Here is a 23,353-nt window from a genome sequence, read left to right as displayed (position 1 = left end):
TGGCAAAATAAGAAGGGGGGGGTCTGCCTCATATAATAATTAGATGCAGTATATGGATCTTGTTTGGATATTGATTAATAACAAGACATTTTTGAGGCAGTTGGGTAAATTTGAGTACGAACTAGATATTCAGTAATACCAAGGGGTTGCTGTTAATTTTGTTTAGGTATTGTGGTTACTTAAGAAAATGTCTGTATTTTCTTTTAGAAAAGCATACTAGGAGTGCCTTGGTGGCTCAGTCGGTTAAGCAGCCTACACTTGATCTCAGCTCAGGTCTTGAACTTAGGGGTCGTGACTTCAACCCCCATGTTGGGCTCCATGCTGGGCATGGAGCTTTCTTAAATTAAAAAAAAAAAAAAGGAAGAAAAGCACACTAAAATAACAGACTATAGAATATTTTAATAGCAGGAAAAAGGGATGTATAAATAAGGGGAGTGAGGCAAAATCTTGATAACTGTTGAATGTAAGTGATGAGTATGTGGGGATTGGTTATATTATTCTGTCTACTTCTGTGAATGCCTGACCATTGTTACAATAAAAAAATAAGTAAATAAAACCAATGAAACCTGGTCCCTGCCTCTAGGAAGCTCATAATCTAATAAAGGCAAGAAACAAAAATACGTGAAATGAATAAAGACTGAACATACTAAACCAAATAGCAAAGACAGCAATATGAGTTAAAAAAATATGAGACAGCAGTGGGTGAGTCTTTATCAGAGAGACAGGACTTGAGCCAACTTTGAAGGATGGAGAGTTCCGTGTGGAGGAAGGCATTCTGAGCTAGAGGAAACAGCTTGAGCTGTTAGGAATATTAAGTAGTCCCTTTAGCTCCAGTCCCTTGTCTCCAGTAGTGGCTGCAATTACGCTCAAGAAGCATGGTGGCTTCGTTCTCAAACTTACCAGAGCAGAAGGTGTAGAGGTATGTAATTTGCACATCTTGTCATTGCGACTGTCATCACCCCCACTTAAATAGCTGGTTAGCATGACTCCACTATATCCATCACTCTCTGCTTTAAACAGAAAGGCCTGTTCTTAGTCTCCTAATTAGTGGGGAACACCAAGAGTGTCACACCTCTACGTGGTAAGAAATAACAAGAATGAGAAGAAGCTGAAGGGAAAACCTTAGTGTTACATTTCTCATGTTCCTAAATTCCTTGGCTTCAGTTACTGTCCCTAAACCGTGCCCAGAAATGGAGAGTTGTCCTTGATAGAGTTAGGAGTTCCTTAATGTTTTTTGTTTTTTTTTTTTAGCTTGAAGAGATATGAAAAATTGACTTGTAGAGCATTTGAAAGTTTCATGCCCGCTCTCTGAGATCTCTCTGTTCAGTTGTGCCTTTTTTTTCCCCCCTCTAGGCACACTAGGCAGAGGTTGTGCCCACTAGTATGAGGCTTTAGTGGAGCACCAGTTCTTGCCCTCAGCTCCTAACTTACTTTAAAACTCCATAGGTCATTAATATAAAACTTGGTTATAATTGGATTAATTGCTTTCCTTTCTATAAATATGTATTCAGGAATGTTATGTGTTCTTGTCATTGTGTCTTTAGTGAGATCTATGGATTTGATAAAGTTTCCCTGCATGCAGCTCTTTTACTGCATAGCAACCCCAAGGCTTGTCATTGTGGACCAATCTTCCCCCATGCCCCTGCTCCTCCTGAGGGAAGATAAAGGCTCCAGACACTCTCTGGATAGTGAGCAGTATTTCCTGTTATTAGTATAAGGAAAAAAATGCTCTGAAGAGGAAAGAATAGATTTCACAGATGATGACCTGGGCTTTCTTCCCATTTTGCTGTATTTGTGTTCCTTGAGTCATCTCATTTACACCCATGGCTTTAATAATCATCTACCTGTATGTCAGAGATTATAAAATAAAATCTAATCTTTGTTTGGCCTCAACTTTTTTCCTTAGCTGTACATGCGTATTCCCATCTGTCTATTTTGTACCTTCACCCAAGATCCTATACCTTAAATTCACCAGAAAGCATAGTGTTTAAATAAATGCTTAGTTCTGGAGACAGATTACGTGGCTCCAGATTTCCCTATTTCCACTCTGCCCCTCCTTTCCCTACCCAATTCATTTTCACCATACTTGAAATTGTCTTTTTATAAAATATAAATCAAATTATATAAGTCTCCTACCTAAAACTGTCCAGTTTTTTCCTGAAATACAATCCGTTTCTTCACAAACTAGTCAATGTTTGCCTGTTCTGCTTCTCATTCTCATTCCCATTCCCCCAGCTCATCCTGCTCCAGCCATTTTGGCCTTTTTGTGTTTCTGAAACATGCTGGACTTTTTCTCTCTGCTTAGAATGTTCTGTTTTCAGATCTTTATATGGCTGACTCATTCTGTCATCAGATTCAGAGAGGCCTTTCCTGATCATTCATTCTAAAGAAGCATTCTGCTTTTGTACCTTCTACTTCCTTACCCTGTCTTATTGGGATACCATAGTAATACAGTCATGGCATGGTGAAGCAGGATAGCATGTGATTATGAGCACAGGCTCCAGAACCAGACTCCCTAGGATTGAACTCTGGTTTTGTCTACTTACTAGCTTTGTGATTTGGGGGAAGATAGTTAACCTTTTTGTAGTTCCATTTTTTGTCTTCTGTGAAATGAGGCCAATAGTAGTACTGATCTTATAGGTTGTAGTAAGGGTTAAATGAATTAAAACTTGAAATGCCCTTGTAACAGAGCCCACAGCTAATGCTGAACCAAGGTTATAGAATTTTTGTCTTCCTAGCCCTTATCAGCCTGAATTTATCTTGTTTGTTTACTTGCTTGGTCTGTTTGTTGTCTGTCTCCTCCATTCTAAACTCTAAGCTCTGCTGCCTATTTCCTTCACTTGCAAACGCCAGCACCTAAAAGGTGCCTGATAAATATTTGTTGAATAATTAAATGAATAGGTAAATAACGTTCAATAAATTACTTAATCCCTTGGAGCCATCATTTTCTTTATGTAAAATGTGGGTGATGTGTTCTTGGGAGGATTAACAGAAATAATTTTATGGCCTTGAAACAATATGTAGCACCAAGAACTAATAGAGGTATGTGTCTAGATAATTGTATCCATTATCCATTCACTCAAAAGATGGTTTATCCTCTTACTTTCTTCCTATCCTCCTTAACGGCTTTACTACTTATCTGGTAGCCTAAGATAAAAACTTCAGCCCTCTATGTTTCTCTACCCTGTCTCCTCATCCTACGCCTAATTGTTCAGTATATTCTTTCTAGGCTACCTCTTAAATGTCTATGTAATCCATCTCCTCATCCTGCTAGTTTAGATCCACCTGATTTCTTGCTTAGCCTATTTTAAACAACATTCCAACTGATTGCTCTTCTTTCCACTCTCAACTCTCAATCATCTGCCTTTTTGTTGCTAGAATTCGAGAATATAAATTTGATCACCTCACTCCCTTGCGTAATAACCTTTGATGATTCCCCATTGTCCTCAAATTTCTTAGTAAGTATGTGAGGCTCTTTACAATATGACTTGAGCTTTGGCCTTTTTCTGTCCTCTCCAGCCTTTGTCCATGCTGAATTACTCACCGGGCCCAGATTCACCATGGTGTGACATAGCCTTGCAGCTTTGCTCATGCCTTTTCCTTTACCTTCACTGGTCCTTCCCATTAGTCTCTCCTTTTTCATTCTGCCTGGTTAATTCCTCCCCAGTTGTCACTCTGTCTCTGAAGCCCTCCATGATTTCCTAACATATTCCCATTCTTCTTATATTATTAGGGATCACATGGCGTACTAAGCAGTTCCATGACTGGCATGCTGTTAATCTACCACCTAGCTTCTTTTTTTTTTTTTTTTTTTTAATGTTTATTTATTTTGGGGAGACAGATAGATAGAGTGGGAGAGGGACAGAGAAAGAGGGAGACACAGAATCTGAAGCAGACTCCAGGCTCTGAGCTGTAGGCACAGAGCCTGACGTAGGGGTAGAGCCCACGAAGTGCGGGATCATGACCTGGGCCAAAGTCAGACACTCAACCGACTGAGTCACCCAGGCGCCCCTCTACTGCTTAGCTTCTTAAAGCTAAAACATATTTTTAAAAATGCACGCATATATGTATCTGTGTAAAATACATGTATGTGAAGATGTGTGTGTGTGTGTGTGTGTGTGTGTGTGTGTGTGTGTATGTGTGTGTGTGTGTGTCCTTCTGTGGAGCCTGGCAGATGGAAGGAGTCCTTATACTGTAATATTCCATCTGCATCTTGGAGGGAACTAACCAGGGAATTAAGATTTTGAGCTTTCTTGAAGCTTAAAGTACAAAGAGTTTATAAGGATAGGAAATCCAAGATTCTTGGCATTTTCTCCAAATGGGGAGAGCAGAAGGATTTCCTGAAGTTCTCCAAAGTTGTACTAGAGATTGGGAGTAAGAAAGGGGAAAGGAGGAGGCCATGTTGCTGGGCTCCTGGACAAGATTTGTTTGAGTCTCTGAACTTGAACTGAGCATATCCAACCTGTCTCCATGCTGACTCTGAGCTGAGGCTCCTTTTTGGTTCACAGTTCTGCTCTTCCTAAACTGTCTCCAGACATGCCAGTACCACTCAGATTTCTCCTGCCTTTCGGCTTCCTCAGCAACACCTCTGGTCTTATTGGCCTTGGCTATTGTCCCTTCTTGACCTATTCTGGCCTTTTTTGCTTCTCATGATTCTGCTCTGACAAACACCATGATTCCTGGTATTTGACCCTAGCCTGATCTGATGACTGATTCTGCTATGCCCTTTGGTTTTCCCGGAAGGGGAGCTTGTAGACTGTCATGGGAGCCTGATGATACCCTGGGGCCAGACTGTGACAGCCAGGTGTGCTCAGGCCCCTCAGCTGCCTGAGGGGCCCTTCTCTGGGTACTCAGCTAATTGGGGATGGACAGTTACTGCAGTTTTCTGTCAACTTGTCTTTATTGTATTGATAAGATATTTTAGGAGCCTGCAATGCATGCTAATGACTAAGCAGTAAGGTTGTCAGGAAGATTGTGAAATGCTTGAGAACAAGGAGAACGTCTTCGGCTCCTTTTGTTTTCCTTTCTCGTGGCCCTTCAGCATACTTTAGTCCTCAGTAACTGTCGTCAGAATGAATAATAATTACAAGGCGGCTGGATCACAGTTTTTTGTGTTGTTTTATTTTGTTTTAGATTGTTCCTCCTGGTGAGAGAATGATTTAACTATTTAACTGTAGTGAAAAATGTATAGACTAGTCCAGAGATTTTTGATTATGCTTTTTTCATGTAACAATAGTTGTTCTCTTATACTATTGAAATTTTGCTGTTGTTAAGGTTATTACATTTTGAGAAAAGATATAAGTCCTTTACTCCTTTTAGAACTGTAACAAGCTAGGAAATAGCATGTCGTAGGTTGTTTCCTTCCACAAAAGATTGGGATCCCCATTGATGTCCCGTAAACTTCAAGGCTGATCTTTTCCTTTGGGGCAGAAAATTGGGGCATTTCTGTGTGGAATTGAAATGAAATATATTTGCTAAATAAAATGGAATTTACTCCACAGTAAAAAGAGTAGTTTTATCCAACACAGGCAGTTAAATATATATGGGTCAGCCCTTTCTAAAGACTACAAAAGGGACTCTGTTCCTCTTCAATTTACGTATGCAGCTCAACACTAGGATTGTTTGTGTTAAGAATTTCTAGGTATCTCAGCAAGAATTTTCAGCATCACGATTTTTAACTACAAATGCATGGTTAGTTTAATAAACATGCACACACGAAACTTCCTTTAAAATTGTGTTAATAATATGAGCTGTTATTTCAAAACTCTGCTCTCTGTTTGAAAGCTTACAAAGCAGACTGTGCCTTAATCTTTAAACAGTACTTTTGGGAGGTAAAGGGAAGAAGGATGGCTGCACAGGCCTTATTTCTTTATCTGGTTCCACTTTCCATGTCACCTCTTTAAGGGGGAAATTGTGACTTCTTTATTCTTGCAAATGTTGAAGCACTTTCTATTCTGTGCTAAAACTAAGATGCAGAATAATATAGTTTGTATTTTTTTTTTTTTAATGCCTCGATATTAGACCCTGAGACCAGTACCTATGTGATGTTTGGGCCCTAAAATTTTTCATTTAAAATTTTGCTCATTTCACATAAGTAGCATTGTTTCCTTACAGTTGAAGATGCCTGCTGATTATGCATGAGGTAGAAAGATGATCATGTATACTTTCTGTAGTTAGCACACTTAAAGATGGAGCTTTTAAATTTGTGGTTCTGGTTCAGACTTAGTCTTCACATCTCAGGTTAAAATAGCCACCCTCTTTTGGGAACCTGAGTAGCTCAGTCGGTTAAGTGTCCGACTCTTGGTTTCGCCTCAGATCATGATCTCAAGGTTCGTGAAATTGAGCCCTGCATTGGGCTCTGCGCTGTCAGCGCAGAGCCTGTTTGGGGTTCTTTGTCTCTGTCTCTCTTTTTGTCTCTCAAAATAAATAAATAAACTTAAAAAAAAAAATAGCCACTGTCTTTGGGTTGGCATTTGCCAGGGTGATGTCTGTGCTATAGTTTCCTGAAAGGCCACTTTAACGAATGATCTTTGGAAGTTACAAAATATTCTTGAGCGTGTATCTAGAACATGGTCGGTGTTTGATAAATATTTATAAATTTTGTGCATACATATCTGCATGACTTCCTGTATCTTTCCGTATTTCGTCACCATGTTTTATTAGAAAATGCATGTATTAATAAATATTACAGCAATGTTCTTAACTGTACATACAAACTGCTCAGCAAACCTAGCTTGTGTTTTACATTACTTTATAACATAAACAGGTGCTTATATTACTTAAGAAGGAATCTCATGTTCAAGCACTTCATGTGATTTCAGACATGGTATTTGGACTCAGACTTGAATTCAAATCCTATCCTTGAACAAGAGACAGTCTTTTTAAGCTTCTCATTTCTTATCTTTAAAATCAAAATAACATCATTTTTCACAAGGTTGACATAACAATTCAATTAAAAAGATTGGGGCTTCTGGGTGGCTCAGTTGGTTAAGTGCCAGACTCTTGATTTTGACTCAGGTCATGATCTCACAGTTCATGAGATCGAGCCCCACATCAGGCTCTGCACCGAGAGCAGAGAACCTGCTTGGGAGTCTCTCTCTCTCTCTCTCTCTCTCTCTCTTTCTCTTTCTCTTTCTCTTTCTCTCTGCCCCTCTACTTCATGTTCTCTCTACCTCTCTTTTTTTCTCAAAATAAATAAATAAACATTAAAAAAAAAGATCTTCTATAACAAGCATATAGCAATGTGCTTGATGCAAGTAAACATTTAGTAAATAGTGGCTGCTGCTGTTATTTTTGTCACCATCATTGTCAGTAGTCATCAGGCTAGTGTTAAATAATTACTATAATTACATTTACTCTTGGTAAATTCCATCATAAAAGTTCACTTCATTTATTTATTTATTTGATGATGGGCTGTTTCTTTCTTTCTTTATTTGATGATGGTCCAGAAAACAGAAATGTTGTCTTGAGTCTTCTGGAGGGAAGAATGCTTCCTGTTCTCTCAGTCTGCCTCATATTTTTAATGTATTTTTGTGGGACCAACTTGTGTGTCTAGGATTGGCCATAGACCATACTTTTATGATGAATAAATTCTCTAAGAATATAGCATTTTCATAACGGAGTATTTAACTTTAAAAAGAAAACTCTTGAAGAAATACTGGCAAGTCACACAGCTCAGCAGCAGATAAAAATGCATAGGCCACTTCCCAGAGCTTCCCTAGTAGTTTATTGTATTTAAAAAAAATTTTTTTAATGTTTATTTTTGAGAGACAGAGACAGAGTACGAGTGGGGGAGGGACAGAGAGAGAGGGAGACACACAATCCAAAGCAGGCTCCAGACTCTGAGCTGTTAGCACAGAGCCCGGCACAGGGCTCGAACCACAAACCATGAAATCATGATCTGAGCTGAAGTCAGACACTTAGCCGACTGAGCCAGGCGCCCCTTCCCTAGTAGTTTAAAAAAATTTTTTTAATGTTTATTTATTATTGAGAGAGAGACAGAGTGTGAGCACGGGAGGGGCAGAGAGAAAGGGAGACAGAATCCAGAGCAGCCTCCAGGCTCTGAGCTTGCTGTCAGCACAGAGCCTGACACGGGGCTTGAACTCACAAACTGCGAGATCATGACCTGAGCCGAAGTCGGACATTTAACCAACTGAGCCACCCAGGCGCCCCCCACCATCCCTAGTAGTTTAAAGACCGAATGCTCCCCACCGTCCTCCTGACACATACACAAGAGTTAGATAGATATGGGTGAACACAGAGATGACCCTTTGGAAGCAGATGAGACAAAGGCCCCTACCACCAAATACAGTTTTGAGCTTCTTACAGTCCTGGTCCTCTCTGCCCTCTTTCCTTGAAATATGCCCCTTTACCCACCCTGCACACATAAGCACAAGGCAGAACACAGTACTTGGGCCTCTCCCTGTTCTTCCCACTCCTGTCAAAACTCATGTTCCTGAAGAGCTCATGTTACAAGCTACTCACTTAAGTTATGTGTAATCAAAAACAGGAGTTTGCAAATTTAAGGAATCTCTCACTGGTGAATTTTGCTTTAGAAGAAAATACTTAGGAATGGGAAAGAAATAATGGGATGTTCTTCCCTTCCAAACCCTACCTCTCCTCTGTTTAAAGTAAGATATTTTTCTAATATCTAAAACTCAGAATGAGCAGATATGCAATTGGCAGTTATATAGACAGGCAACTCTACAATAAAATTCCCCCTGTGAATGGGTTATTCTTTTTTAGGGTAAGTAAGTGGTAGTTATTTTAAAAAAATTTCGAGACTGGGGCGCCTGGGTGGCTCAGTCGGTTGAGTGTTCGACTTCAGCTCAGGTCATGATCTCACAGTTTGTGAGTTCGAGCCCCACATCGGGCTCTGTGCTGACAGCTCGGAGCCTGGAGCCTGCTTCAGATTCTGTGTCTCCTTCTGTCTCTGCCCCTCCCTCACTTGTGCTCTCTATCAAAAATAAATAAATCAAAAAAAAATTTCAAGACTCATAAGTTTACTTGGTTTTCTTACATATCAACTGTTCCTTTAGTATAGGTGATCCTCACTTTGCACAGTTGTGTATGACCCTAAAAAGGCTATTCAGGTTAAAACCATGAAAAGCAATCTTAATCATCAATGAGTAAACCAAGTTGCTTTATAAACTTTGATAATTTTTGTCAAAACATTAAATCTCTTGTTATCAGTTATAAATGTATATGGAAATAAACAGTAAAACTAATTAGTGTGTTAATATTTACACAGTACAATTTAAAACATTAGAAACATTGCAAATTAAGGTATTTCTTTGTGAAAAAACCTGTGGAGAATAATCTGAATAGTGCTTGTCTTTGTATCATAACTTACGATATGAAGCCAGTATCTTTTCTGATGCCTTGACGAATTGCCATACTCCTAAGTTTGCATCAGCTCCCAACATTTTATCCTTAATGTTTTCAATGTCATGAAATATCTCCATATTGCCTTAATGTGAAGTTTTTTTACCAGCCTGTCACTTCCTCTAGACATCTTTATTCTTTTCATCACAACTACTTCTCTTATTTATGTCAATAAGTTTGCCGCTCCCAAGTTCCTCTGGCATTGCTAGGGTCTCTCAAATAGTGACAGTTTCAACATTTCTGTGGTCAGATCTTCAGTAACTACATTTACAAATGGATCCAGTTTTACTTCTAGCATTGATCACTTTACATTTCTTTGGTCCACCGTTTTTGTTGGCCAGTTCTGTCTTTTGATTATTCATCCTTGTAAAATGTATGTGGCAGCACTACATGTTTTACTGTCTGTCTGTGAACTGAATAACAGATGCAGACTGACCAATCACTTTCAGACTTTGAAAGAAGTGACCTGATTGGTCACTGATGCACATCTGTTATTTATGTAGTGTTTTGTGAACTGAAAAGCGAGTAGTGAGATTTTTATTTTATGCAGTTTCATGCAGTTAGTCACAGCTGATATAATGTGGTAAGTGTGAACCACATTGTTAAGTGACTGGGGTTACTTAACTGAACTGTGGCAACTGAAATTTACGCATATAAGAACCATGTACAGCAAGGATATCTATGCTGGAAAACTGTCACGTAGGCCAGATTATAAAAGCTGATCCAGATCCAAAGATTGCTTTCACTTTCTTTTACAGTTACTACCTCAGCGAGCAAGTAAGGGAAAGATGTGAAATCAGATACATGGGAGGCAGGTAGATTCACCTCCCTGGTGTCACCCTGTGTCCTGAAGATGTTTCTGAAGTTTAGTGGTCTCAGCAACCCACTGGGCTTGATGCATTTATCCCTTTTGTGGGGATGCCATTGAGAACTAGAGACACAAAGTTAATTGCTCAAGTTTTCACAAATAGTTAATGGCAGCATAGCACTAGAGGTTAGGTCTTTTGGTACTTTGAGCACATCTTACTACTCCTGTGTGATGGGCTATGAGAAAATGCGGACTGAGGAACTTTTCATTGTTAAAGACGCTCTACTCTATAATACCTCAGAGGTCAAACCAATAGGACTTTCATCTCTCTTACTGCTAATAGGGACAGGAACAATCTTGCACCTCTGTAGCTTTTTGGACAAGGAGCCCTAATCCAGAATGTATATATCAGTTAACATTGCAAGCTGAAAAATCCTTTAAGCTTCTCCTAGATTCTAGCAGAACATACTTCTGGTATATCAGTTGCAGCTCCCACACTGCTTTACGAGGTTTTCTCTGACATAATGAAGCCTTTGGCCATCACTGCTACTTTGAAAATCAAAGCCTTTTGGTCTCTAATGGAATGTTTATAAAAATACTCCATTTTGAAATTTGCTCAGGAAAAGGAAGTATGGTAAATGATGTTAGAATTCCCTCTGGCTTGCCTTGGCATTGATTCATTTAATGTTATGTACTCTGGAAATATCTGGAATTAGTGTGAATCAGAGTATTAAAACCCAAAGTTAAATAAGCCATTATCTTCATTGTCTTCTTTTATGGAATTATCGCATCAGATATGCAGTCCTAATTGTTATTTCTATATGACTTGATTAATTTCTCTTTGCCAAATTTAATATAGATACCTTTGTGAGCTAAAAATTCCTAATAACTATGTCAAAGTCTTATGTTTCCATTCTTTTGCTAAGGTTGAAGTGCAAGTTTTTTTTTTTGTTTTTGTTTTTGGAAGGAGCAGTATAAGATGGCAAACCTGTAGTAAAAAACAAAATAAAAAACCCACAAAACTGTACTGTGTATATGTTGTCCTCTGTTGCTTTCTTTGGTGTCAGTGAAAAAAAAAAAAAAGAAAAACAGTCCAAAGTATGAAACATTCAATTTAGTAATATAACAACTCATAATACTTACATGTAATAGAGGCCCATGGACCCTTCGGCCCATCCTGTCCTGCGGTGTTGGCTCTGTCTTGCTGTGTCAGGCATTGATGCATCTTAAAGTAAGAAAATAACATTTATTCAAGAAGTATTTAATGAGGACTACCGTATACCAAGAGTTGTTCTAGGGGACTAGCAGTAAACATAAGATGGCCAAACTCCCTGCTTTCCTGGAGCTTATACTTTAATTGGAGAGAGAGAGAGACAAAAACAAATTACATTGATTGATTAATTAATTGATCAGTTCCATGGCTTTCACTGTACATTTCTGTTAGTTTGCCCACCAGTACAAGCCTCTTATTAGCATGGTAAAAAGGTCTGATCACTCAGAGTATTATAGACTTGTAAAGTATTGAAATGGAACTTTGGGGAATTGAGGGCAGTGACCTTTTAGAAAACCGCCAGCTCCATCAGTGACTTCTGCTTGCTTGTCCCTGTCATATGTGCTCCATTGCTGGCCTTTGTTGTTGGTTCTCATGGCACTTCAGCTTTCTCTCTGAAGTAACACAATACATGGTTAGGGCTGTCCTTTTGACTTCAACTCAGAACCATTTATTAACTTGCTTCTTTTCAAAACATAATTTAAAAATAAACAGAGGGGCAAATGTAGCGTCTTAAAGTGACATTATATTTGAAATTCCAGGCTGAAACCTAGAATAAGAAACTATAAATATTTTGGGAAATATTTCTTATTTGTCACTTGTCTTTCCTTAGGTAAGCCTCTGAGTTCCCAAGGACATCCTTTGGTAATAGCTGACTTACTATCTAGTAACATTATTCGATTTTAAATCATTTGATTTTTTTCATTTGAGTTTACCTTTATTGTAAAAGTTGCACTTAAGAAAAAAATTTTTGATAAGCTAATTTTAAGGCTGTCACTTTTGCCGTTCGCATTAAAAAAACATGATACACAATTTTTCCATTTAAAAATATGTGGGTTATTTGATTATGCCACAGTGGTTACAGTCAAGAACTCACTAACATTTTTGCTGATGTCCTTAAGATCTTTGTTCACTCTTTAAAATTCTCTCACAGAAACTACAGCTCTTTCAACTATAGCATTTACAAACCAAACATTTGTCTCTAACAAAGAAAGAAAAACTACTAGCATTCATTTAACCAGATATTCATAGTAGTAAACTTTGTCTTTAAAATAGGGAGGCTTATTATTGTATTTGGTTTTGTTTTTGTTATACCTGTGGTTTTTGCTTTGTTTTTTAGAAGGGAGTGTGCTCTTTCCGGGAGTTCAGTTAGTTGCAATGAGTAGATCAATATTCAGTACCGTGTCTTTTAAGGCCCTTTCTAACTCTGAGATTTTATGAATCTATATTTACCTTTGCCCCACTTTTTTTTTTTTTCAACGTTTTTTATTTATTTTTGGGACAGAGAGAGACAGAGCATGAACGGGGGAGGGGCAGAGAGAGAGGGAGACACAGAATCGGAAACAGGCTCCAGGCTCCGAGCCATCAGCCCAGAGCCTGACGCGGGGCTCGAACTCACGGACCGCGAGATCGTGACCTGGCTGAAGTCGGACGCTTAACCGACTGGCCACCCAGGCGCCCCACCCACTTTTTACTCTTAGTGACCAGCCAGAGCAGGGATTGTGTCGGAGTGAACTACAGCATGAATTGGGCTGTATGTAGGAGAAGGTGTTGGGCATTGAGTGAGAGGCATACAACATGTAGTGGTTGACTCTAAAAGGTAGTTGCTGTGGATTTCCTCTCCTTTATGTTTTTTTTTTTTTTTTTTAAATATCTAGTACATTTTCTTACTTGTAATACTTTTATAATTAGGGGGAAAAGGAAGAAAAAGATAAACCCATAGGTAGAAACAATTTTTAGAAGTTACCTTGTTGGGGCACCTGGGTGGCTCAGTTGGTTAAATATCTGACTCGATTTTGGCTCAGGTTATGATCTCACAGTTCGTGGATTCAAGCCCCCACATAGGGCTCTGTGCTAACAGCCTGGAGCCTGCTTGGGATTCTCCCTCCCTCTCTCTCTGGCCTTCCCTAACTTGCTCGCATGCAGATGCACTCTCTGTCGCTCACTCAAAATAAGTAAGTAAACTGAAAAGAAGAAGAAGAAGAAGAAGAAGAAGAAGAAGAAGAAGAAGGAGGAGGGGGAGGGGGAGGGGGAGGGGGAGGGGGAGGAGTTGTTGTTACCTTCTCAAATACTTCCCTCCAGACAATCCGTGAATTCTTCAAGACGGATCAATATTTAAGTCATGAAAAAGATGATTAAAAGGAGGCTTTTTAAAAACTTCTGTGGCAAGAAATATTTTTCATGGGGTTAGAATGTAAGGCTTACGTTTATTGGCTTGTAAGAAGCAGTTTTCTTGAAAGATGGAATTTTCTTTGGTGTTCAGATGGAATTTAAGGTAGGCATTTTATATCCATTGGAGCTGGGACAGTCTTATTGATCTTTGTATCCCCCACTCTGGATAATACCATGAGCCTATACTAGGTGCTCAGAAGCGTTTTCTGAGCTGAACCCAGTACCCATTCTTAAGGGAATAATGAAAACAAGATAATGCTGAGTAAAAGAAGTGAATTTTTGATGTGTTCTTTTTCATTTACTCTCCAAAATGTTCCTTTCCAGGAAATGTAAAAATGTTTTTATGCGTAATATATTGGAACCACAGGTACTGCCTTTGTATTTCAAAGTTGGAAGAAATGAGATTGATGTCCCACACAGTTGTAAAATGCCAAAAATAAGTAGAAATGAAATGAATTAAAGCCCAGTGTTCAGAAGGCCAAGTAAAAGCTTCAGATCAAGGGTGGCTATAATTGAAAGGGTCCAAATAAGTATTTAAAACCACCCCTGCTGGGACTGCTAAGATTTCTGAATTTCAAATTGGCATTTTATGTTTGACAAGGTGACATTGTACAAGAAATGTATTGTAAAACACTGCTGTACGATAGGAAAATGATTGAATGTAAATATTTCAAGATGTGGACCACTGTTCAAATGTTATCATAAATCTTTGCCATTGTTTTAGGGGATAACCCTGCATGCATATATGAGCTGAATTGATAGAGCTAGCTCTTGGAAGGGAAGTCAGCAGTGAAGTTTCTGCCTCTCTGCCATTACTAGTCTTATTTGACCACAAAAGTATCCTACGAGATCTTTGCCAGTATTATCATATGCATATTATTACATACAGTGCAGAAACTCTTTGTTGAAGATACTACATCTGTCTGGTATTGCTTTTGAACTGTTCCATCGACTGGTCTGAAAGGTCACTGGTATGTGAGATTAGAATGGGCTGACATAGTTTGCACCCTTAACTTTGAAAAAGAAAGAAAAAAGCTTGAACTGTAAAGTTAACTATCCTTCCATTCCTTGCAGGTTTGGAAGGTTTACAGTAGCTGCTCTTCAGTCCAAAGTAGAACAGCATGAACGTGAAACCAATCGCCTCAAGAAAGCCCTGGAACGAAGTGATAAATATATAGAGGAACTAGAATCTCAAATTGCACAGCTAAAAAATTCAAGCGAAGAGAAGGAAGCTATAAATTCCATTTGCCAGAGAGCACTTTCTACAGATGGCAAGGGGAGCCTAGGCGGTGAGGAGGATATGGCATCAAAGAATCAAGGTGATGGTGCCAGAAAGCAGCTTGGCTCATCCACCTCAAGTTCTCACCTGCCAAAGCCTTCCAGCAGTTCTGCCAGGCAGGAAAGCACCAGCAAAACAGAACCAAATTGTTCTAAGAACAAAGACCTGTATCAGAAACGGGTGGAAATAATGTTAGATGTGACAGATACAAGTATGGATACTTACTTGGAAAGAGAATGGGGTAATAAGCCAAGTGATTGTATACCCTACAAAGATGAAGAACTTTATGATCTTCCAGCTCCTTGTACTCCTCTGTCCCTTAGTTGCCTTCAGCTCAGTACTCCAGAAAATAGAGAGAGCTCTGTGGTCAAAGCAGTGGGTTCCAAAAAGCACTCAAACCATCTCAGAAAATTGGTGTTTGATGATTTTTGTGATTCTTCGAATGTTTGTACTAAAGACTCATCAGAAGATGACAGAAGTGAAAATGAAAAGAAATCAGAATGTTTTACTTCCTCAAAGACAGGGTTTTGGGATTGTTGTTCCACGAGCTATGCCCAGAGCTTGGATTTTGAAAGCTCAGAGGGAAACACAATAGCAAATTCTGTTGGAGAAATTTCTTTAAAATTAAGTGAGAAATCAGGCTCATGCATATCCAAGAGGTTGAATTCTATTCGCTGTTTTGAAATGAATCGGACAAGAACATCCAGTGAAGCATCAATGGACGCAGCTTACCTTGACAAAATATCTGAGTTGGATTCAATGATGTCGGAGTCAGACAACAGCAAGAGCCCTTGTAATAACGGTTTTAAGTCAGTAGATTTGGATGGGTTATCAAAGTCCTCTCAAGGCAGTGAATTTCTTGAGGAACCAGATAAGTTGGATGAAAGAACTAAGCCAAACCTTTCCAAAGGTTCTCTAACTACTGATCAGTTAGAAAATGGAAATGAATGGAAACCCACTTCTTTTTTTCTCCTCTCTCCATCTGACCAAGAAATGAATGAAGATTTTTCACTCCATACCAGTTCTAACCCAGGAACTAATGAAATCAAACCACCGAGCTGTTTGTTTCAGACTGAGTTTTCCCAGGGTGTTTTGTTAAGCAGTTCACACCGGCTATTTGAAGATCAGAGGTTTGGATCATCTTTGTTTAAGATGACCTCAGAGATGCATGGTCTTCATAACCACCTTCAGTCTCCTTGGTCTACTTCTTTTGTGCCTGAAAAGAGGAATAAAAATATCAATCAGTCAACGAAAAGAAAAATCCAGAGCAGTCTTTCCAATGCCAGCCCATCAAAAGCAACGAAAAGTTGACTCATTAGAAAGGTGTCATTTGTGTTTTCGTCCTGAGAGGAATATAAGTTTTTAAAGTTACTTTTTCCCTCATAAAAGTTCTGTACAATTTTGAATTGATAATCTGTAGTCAAGTGTCAAGTCAGAATGGTGAATTAGCCTGTACCCAGAATACTTTTAAAGAATTTGTCCTTTTTCATTTTCATTTGGGGATCTTTTTAATCAGAAGAGGTAGGGAGAGGGTTTCTTTTAATGAATATTGTATGTATCTGGTTTGGGTGTATTTTGTTTTCTTGAGTCTTGATTTAGCTGTTAGATACAGTGGCCTGTAAATGAGCCTCAGTTGTCTTCAGAACGTGGATTTCTTAAATAAAACTTTTCATATTGTCTACACACTGCTTATAAGACACTTGAGTTTCTTTAAAGCTTTCCTTGGGTGGAAGTTATTTTGCCTGCCCCTTTTTATTTATGTTTAGTGATGGCCCAACTTTTAGGCAAGGCCATGGTGGAAAAATAGCACTCTAAGCTTAGTCCAGTATTCATTTGCTTTTTTTTTTTTTCAGGTTTTATGTATGTTTGCATTTTTAACATTGTGTTTTGTCCAGTTTTTGTGAAAACATTTTGCTAGTATGAAAGAATACATTTTGTATATGAAAATATTTGTTTTATATCGGGTAGCTTTCATTTGCTCATCTCTTTGTGTGCGTCGAAAATCAGAAATTGAGCCTACTTTGGAAAGAAGGCACAGAACGGTTGGGTTTGGAGGATCCTAAACATGGTAGCTTTATTGTTCCAGATACACAGGTGCGGAACTGCCCTTTGCCAAGTTCTTGATCCACTTTTATCCTGGTGGAGCTTTTTTTGGAGTGATCAAGTTCTTGTTTGCATGTTACTATTCTTTGTGGAAACTCTGTATGCATGGTAGCATTCTTGCTTGCACTGTTTTCCTTAAGAAAAAAAAGTTTTAGTTGGCTAATAGAATATCTTTTATGTAGGATAAAAATTTTTTTCATGAAGAATGTTAAGGAGATGAGAATAGGTGAGCTAAGCACAATTTTTAATTTGGGCTCCGAAAAAGTATATTCTAAACATGTTTGGTATGCCTATATAGGCCTTTCAAAATGGTTTGTATGCTAATGACTTGTTTATCTAATGTGCACTGAACATTTTACATTAATACTGTACTGTTTTACATTAATACTGCATGCTTTTCTATGTGAATTGAATAAAGGATGTCATAAGCACTGTAATCCTTGATGGTGTCTCAGATATTGAATTAGCCTATAAAGACCAGTAAAACTTGTAATTTTTAATTGGTCATGATAATATAGGGGTTGACAAACTATGGAGCATGGACCAAATCTGGCCTATACCTGTTTTTTGTGGAAGGAAGTTCTGTGAACTATAAAAATGGTTTTTGCGCTTTTTGATGGTCTTTGAAAATCCAAAATACTTCCTAATACAGAAAAATGATATAAAATTCAAATTTCAGTGTTTCTAAATAAAGTCTTTATTAGAACATAGCTACACTCATTTGTTTACGTAATATCTGTAACTGCTTTTGCATTGCAGTGGCAGAGTTGAATAGTTGCCACTGAGACCGTATGGCCCACAAAGCCTAAAATATTTACTGTTTGGCCTTTTACAGAAGAATTTGCTGACCCCTGTTATAATAGATTCTAAAGATTCAATAAAACCATAAAAGTATAACAAATCAGTTTTATGATTTGAAGAATCATGCCCTCCACTTTTGGAAATAATAAGGGCCAAAAAGAAAAGCTAATGTAAAGCATCATTTTTATTTTATCATGTATGTTTTCCAATAAGTATTTGTGTGGTATTTTTTCTTTTGATATGTTAATGATACTCTTAGAGATATTAATAGTTTAGGTGTCTTTGACAATGTGGTAAATATATTTGAAATTTCACTAAATATAAAAACCTACAATTTTTCTCAGTAATCACAGAGTAAACTTGGGGGTAAGCCTCACTCTAATTCTGTCTGTAACTCTTCTTTACTATGAATGTGTCAGTTTTTAATTCATTAATCCAGTATAAACTGACAGTGTGCCATGGCAATCCAGAATGTGTAACCTGATTTACTAATGCCTAATCAGGGTTAGTGTCTATATTGGACCAGAGTATTTCCCAGCTGCTTCAGAAACCTTGCTCCATCCTTCCTAAAACAATATTTCATGTATTAAATTAAACCTGTGACTTTTTCAGTTGAAGGTAATAACCTCCAGGATTTTATTTTTTTAATGTTTTTTTTTTTGAGAGAGAGAGGGAGAGAGAATGAGGGGAGGGGGAGGGTGGAGAAAGAGGGAGACAGAGGATCTGAAGCAGGCTTTGAGCTCTGTCAGCACAGAGCCCAATGTGGGGCTCAGACTCACAAACCACAAGATCATGACCTGAGCTGAAGTCAGAAACTTAACCAACTGGGCGACTCAGCCACCCCTGCAGGATTTTATTTTAATCACATATTCTCATTTGTACTCTTTTACCATAATCTGATATATCATAATAAGTACAGTGGTTTTGTATTTTCAAGTACATCTATTATATGCACACTGTAAACACAAAACAAAAACTTCTATTGAAAGCAAGTACTTTGCTAAATTTTATTTCCTAATAATCCTCTTTTCAAACTCTGTGAGTCAAGAACTCTTATCCCCACCTTACAAATAAGTGAATTGAAGATTAGTGATTACATGGCTGGAATGGGACAGAACCATGTCTTAGAGCTGGGCCTCTGACTCCAGACCTTGTACTCTTCCTCCCCCATGCATGAGAGTTCGCAATTGTAGGCCAAAGGGTGAATGGAATTGAAATTTCCACGGATTCTTTTTAAAGTACTACTTTAGAAGTATTAGCATGTTTCTTTTCAAGTAGCATTTAATTCCTGCCAGTGTTCCAGGGTCTAACTCCACTACTAAGGTAGAAGCTCAAGGATGGGAGTTGTGTGCCACTTTTAAGTGTAGAAAGATTCACATTAACTCTGACATGTAGCCTCTCCCTACTGAGAGGCGATGTTAGAAAAAGATGCACTCTTGATAAGAGAAGCAGACACAGTTCATGTCTATAAAAACAGCATCTTTTGATTGCTCACCTAAAATGTAATGGCTAAGGAAATGTGACATGATGCTAGATTTTGTTCTGACATGACCTTTAGTGTTCATCTTTTAATTTTCAAAATCTTAATTCTATCCATAATGACTGTCTTTTTCCTGTTTTAATGGATCAGTTGAGACTAAAACTGAAAATGGGAGACTTTAAGATTTATAGTCCCTTAAATTTCAAATGTACTTTGTATTTCTATAATCTCTTTTGTATCTACATTTGGTTCAAAACTAAAGGTACCACTGAACAAGGGAAGAACTTTGGTCTTACACCCTAAGATGTTTCAGAAACTTGTTTCTAATACTTGAATGGTTTTCAGTTATTCAAAGTGTAATACATACACTAGATTTTGTACCTGTGAATGACACTTGTAGAACATCAAACTGAGATAACAGTTTAACTTTTATGGAATGTGGCTTATTAGATTAAAAGTATTTCCCAAAGCCTCATAAGGTCTTTCATTCCTATTTGTGCGAGTCCTACAACACTGTCTTTGCCTGTGATGATGTAACCCTACCCTTTTAATAATACTTGGCAGAGAGAAAACCTTTTAAGCAATGATCTCAGAGTGCATAGTGAACATTTATTGCCTAATTCTCGGAACCCCACTCTGAGTGAGGAAACATCTATTAAGATGCAGATTTCTTTTAAGAAGAACCCTTCTGGAGCTCAAGCTAGGGTGATCTTCAGTTTTATGTGACAGATGCAGCCTAGAAATACCTTGAAGTTCCACTTCATGAAACGGTAGATTTTTAGGCTTGCTGTGTCTTATCAGGGAGCAGACCCCCCTCTAAGAAATGGTCCTTGGATCAACCAACTGTGGAGAAAGAAGTGTGTGCCTTGTGTGACACTTGTAATTCGGGGGTGTAAAGATCCAGTTCCCAAGGGCAATAATTTAGGCATGTAAATGAGACTTTCTATGAGGACAGGAGCTAGTTGTGTCCCTTTTTGATTCTAATAACGTGGTGAGTAGAAAAAGTCGGTGTTGGGGGTAGGTTGGAGCAGGGAGGAAATCAGGCATCTTACCGGAAGTGCTGTTAGCTTTGGGTCTTTAAGGATGAATAAGAGCTCGGTGCGGAAAAGAACGTCCCTTGCTCGTCCGCTATCCTTGAAGGAGCACCTGTTTAGCAGACGTCTCAGAAGAGATGCTGAAGGACCCATTCTCTGATGTCAAGGCTCCTGATTGAGAAAGGTTTCTAGATTGCTCCAGCCTGAGCTTGCAAGTTTGGCTTTGCTCCGCCTCCTCTTTCCAAGCGTCTCCTGAGGCTCTAAGCTCGCCCTCGCCGCCAGGGCCGGCGGCCTGATGGCGAGACAGTGACTCCCTGGGCGCTGGAAGGCTCAGGAGGTGGCAGGGCTGGCCCATCATCTGTCCATTAAGCCGAGGCTTTGCGCTTCGAGGGCCGGAAGGCGCGACCTCGCTTCACTCACAGGGTCATCTTTGTGCTGAAGGTGGGGAGGTGAGGTCTAGCCCGCTAGCCTCGGCTCTGAGCCCCCTTTCCTCTCTCTGATTCCAAGGAACCCAACCTTCCGGGATTTCCGCAGCCAGTGCTGCTCTTCCCTCAACCCCCGGCCCCCCAGTGCCCCGGGGGGGGGGGGACCCACCCGCCCAGGCCCCTCGGGCCGGAATATCCCGCGCTCTCGAGAGCGCTGTCAGCTGGTCCCGCCCAGACCCCACCCGAAGAAACGACTTGCTTTGAGGTTTCCTTTCATTTTATTACCACTCCCGAAACCTGGCGATTAAGACGCGAAACCAACAAAGAGTTTTCTTTCCACCTTAACCTTGCACACAATCCTTTAACAAATTAATTAATCCTAATGAATTAACACTTCATTTATTTAAACGCGCTACAGTCCATGAATTAAATTTTCATGCAGTGATTAAAGGCTGTTAAAATATGCATGATTTCGTTAAAATTTTATAATAAATCAGGGCAATGTGTTACATGACAAGGCAACTATTTCCCAGTCCCTCGCAAGGGGCTTTGATTTGTGCGGGCGGCGAGGAGGAGGGGCGGCTGGCGGCGGCGCCGGCGAGCGCTGGAGCCCGGCGACAGGACCCAACTCCCCACTTCTGGCGCTTGGACTCGCGGCTTCGCGCTTTCCTCGGCGGCTCCCGGCTCTCCTAGGGATCCTGCTCCAGCAGGCAGAGCTGAGCCTGCGGAGGGCGATGGGCGCCAGCCTCCGGGTCCCCGGAACCGCACTCGTGGAGGGCCGGGGGTCCTCTGCTGTCCACTTGCGCCAGCGGAGCTCCCTCCACCTGGGGCCTGCGTGCGTCCGAGTCGCAGCGGTGGGCAGGCGGCTGAGCAGAGGGAAGGCGACAGAATTTCCATCTCGTCGCATAGGGTCACTGGCGGGAGTGCCTGCTGTAGAGTTGGTTCGTTCGTTGTGGTTTTTAACCCGGGGACCTCGAACCCCTTCTCTGACCAGCGCGCTCTTCCAGTTTTGAAAGAGCCTGGGTGGGGCGGGGGCGACTTGCCTCCTCTTGGGATCTAGACCACATGGGCGCGTGGCCACGTTTAGTGATACAACATTGTTCACACGGACAGCGTAACTGGTTCTGGCAGCTAGCGGGCGGGGGAGGCCATGCCCCTGTTAGGATGGAGATGTAGTTGTCCGGCCTCACCCGCAGATCTTTCAAGGTAGGTTGGTTTTAAGTCCACAGAGAGATTAAGATTAAGGTGGAGCTGATGGATGGATAGATAGATACAGAGAAACACAGATAATCTCCACGTGTAACGCCAAGAGTGATAGTGACCGGCAGTGAACTTTACTGGGGGCGCATCATCTCGGGGTGGGGTGGTCGACATCCAGGAAAATGTTCCCAACGGAAGTTGCACTTGAATTAAACGGCCAGAAGAAAGAAAACAGTAGGTTTTCGACCGGCTCCCTCAAGAACCTTCTCCTCAGGTCCCATCTGGAATCCGGTCTGAACGCGGGGCGGGATCCTTACGGGAGATCACCGTGGGCCTCAATAACTCGCCCCCTTCAGCTTTGGGGGTAAGACAAGCAGCCCAGGGTGCAGGCCGGGCGCGGGCCGGGCGCGAAAGGGAGGACAGGGCCTTCAGGAAATCTCCGAGCTCCCGCCAGCAAGGACGTGACTCTGAACTCGCTGCTGGGGCAGAGCTGGGCCCTGGAGCTGGCAGAGAGGGTAGGGCCACCGCCAAGCGCCGGCCCCGGTGGGTGCTGCGGCCTTGCGGTCTGCGTGGAGGAGGTCTGAGGACGCCGGCAGGACCCGCGAGGATCCCGGGCCCCTGCCAGCAGGAGAGACGCGACCGGCGTGCGCGAGGGAAGCGCTGAGAGGCAGCCCAGGCTTGGCCCGGGAAGACGGCCGGGAGAGGAAGCGAAAGTACAGTCACCAGCAGCTCCTCCATTCTACCCTTCAGACAGAAAGTGTCGGCGCAAGAGGGTGCAGGGCCCACCCAAGTGCAGCTCCTCTTCGGAGAACCGACCCCCGCCCCTACTCTGGGCCTGCTCCTCCCCTGCCTGCCCCTTCACACTGCTTAAAAACAACCCAAGCGGCCTCTGCAACCGGCCAGCTTTGGGCTCTGGGGGCTTTCTCTGCGAGCAGAGTGCTGACTGCGCTGTGCAATGTGCCTAGTTTCAAAACTGGGCAAGTGCCCGCGGGAAACGTGGCTCCCCGAATCTGGCAGGTGCAGAGCTCCTGCTCCAGGCGCCAGAACCCGAGGTGGCCGTCCTGCAGGTAGCGCCAGATCTCTGGGTTCACGCTAGAACCCGGGGCCCGATCCTCTCCTCCCTATACACACACAACCTCCACGCACTTAAGTAGACATTCTTCAGGGCCAAAACCCTGTCCCTGAATCCGGACAAATAACTCGGGTCCAATCCCATAGGTGTGTGTATGCGTGCAGGTAGTGGCTGCGGAGTCCAGTGCTAATTTTCCCCGTACCCCTTTGGAAGGAGAAAGGTAGCCCCAGCGGGCAGCAGCTGTCAGGCGTTCTCTCCAGAGCTGGAGAGGTGGGTGGGTGGGTGCGTGGGTGTCCAAGGCTAGGAGAGTTCACTCCCAGCAGTG

At 41.0% G+C, this 23,353-nt stretch overlaps 1 protein-coding gene across 1 annotated transcript in view; it reads left to right on the top strand.

Moving 5' to 3' along the window:
* The window catches only part of OBI1 (ORC ubiquitin ligase 1), a 42,789-nt gene extending 24,341 nt beyond the window's left edge, over nt 1-18,448 (top strand). The window contains exon 6 of the mRNA XM_049647111.1: nt 14,709-18,448. Coding sequence (XP_049503068.1) covers nt 14,709-16,224 — 1,516 coding nt within the window. The 3' untranslated portion in view covers nt 16,225-18,448. The remainder of the gene's footprint in view (nt 1-14,708) is intronic.
* Nucleotides 18,449-23,353: the final 4,905 nt, after the last annotated feature.

Source organism: Panthera uncia (assembly GCF_023721935.1).
Source record: "Panthera uncia isolate 11264 chromosome A1 unlocalized genomic scaffold, Puncia_PCG_1.0 HiC_scaffold_16, whole genome shotgun sequence".
NCBI classification, from domain to species: domain Eukaryota; kingdom Metazoa; phylum Chordata; class Mammalia; order Carnivora; family Felidae; genus Panthera; species Panthera uncia.
This window is presented reverse-complemented; position numbering and strand designations above follow the sequence as displayed.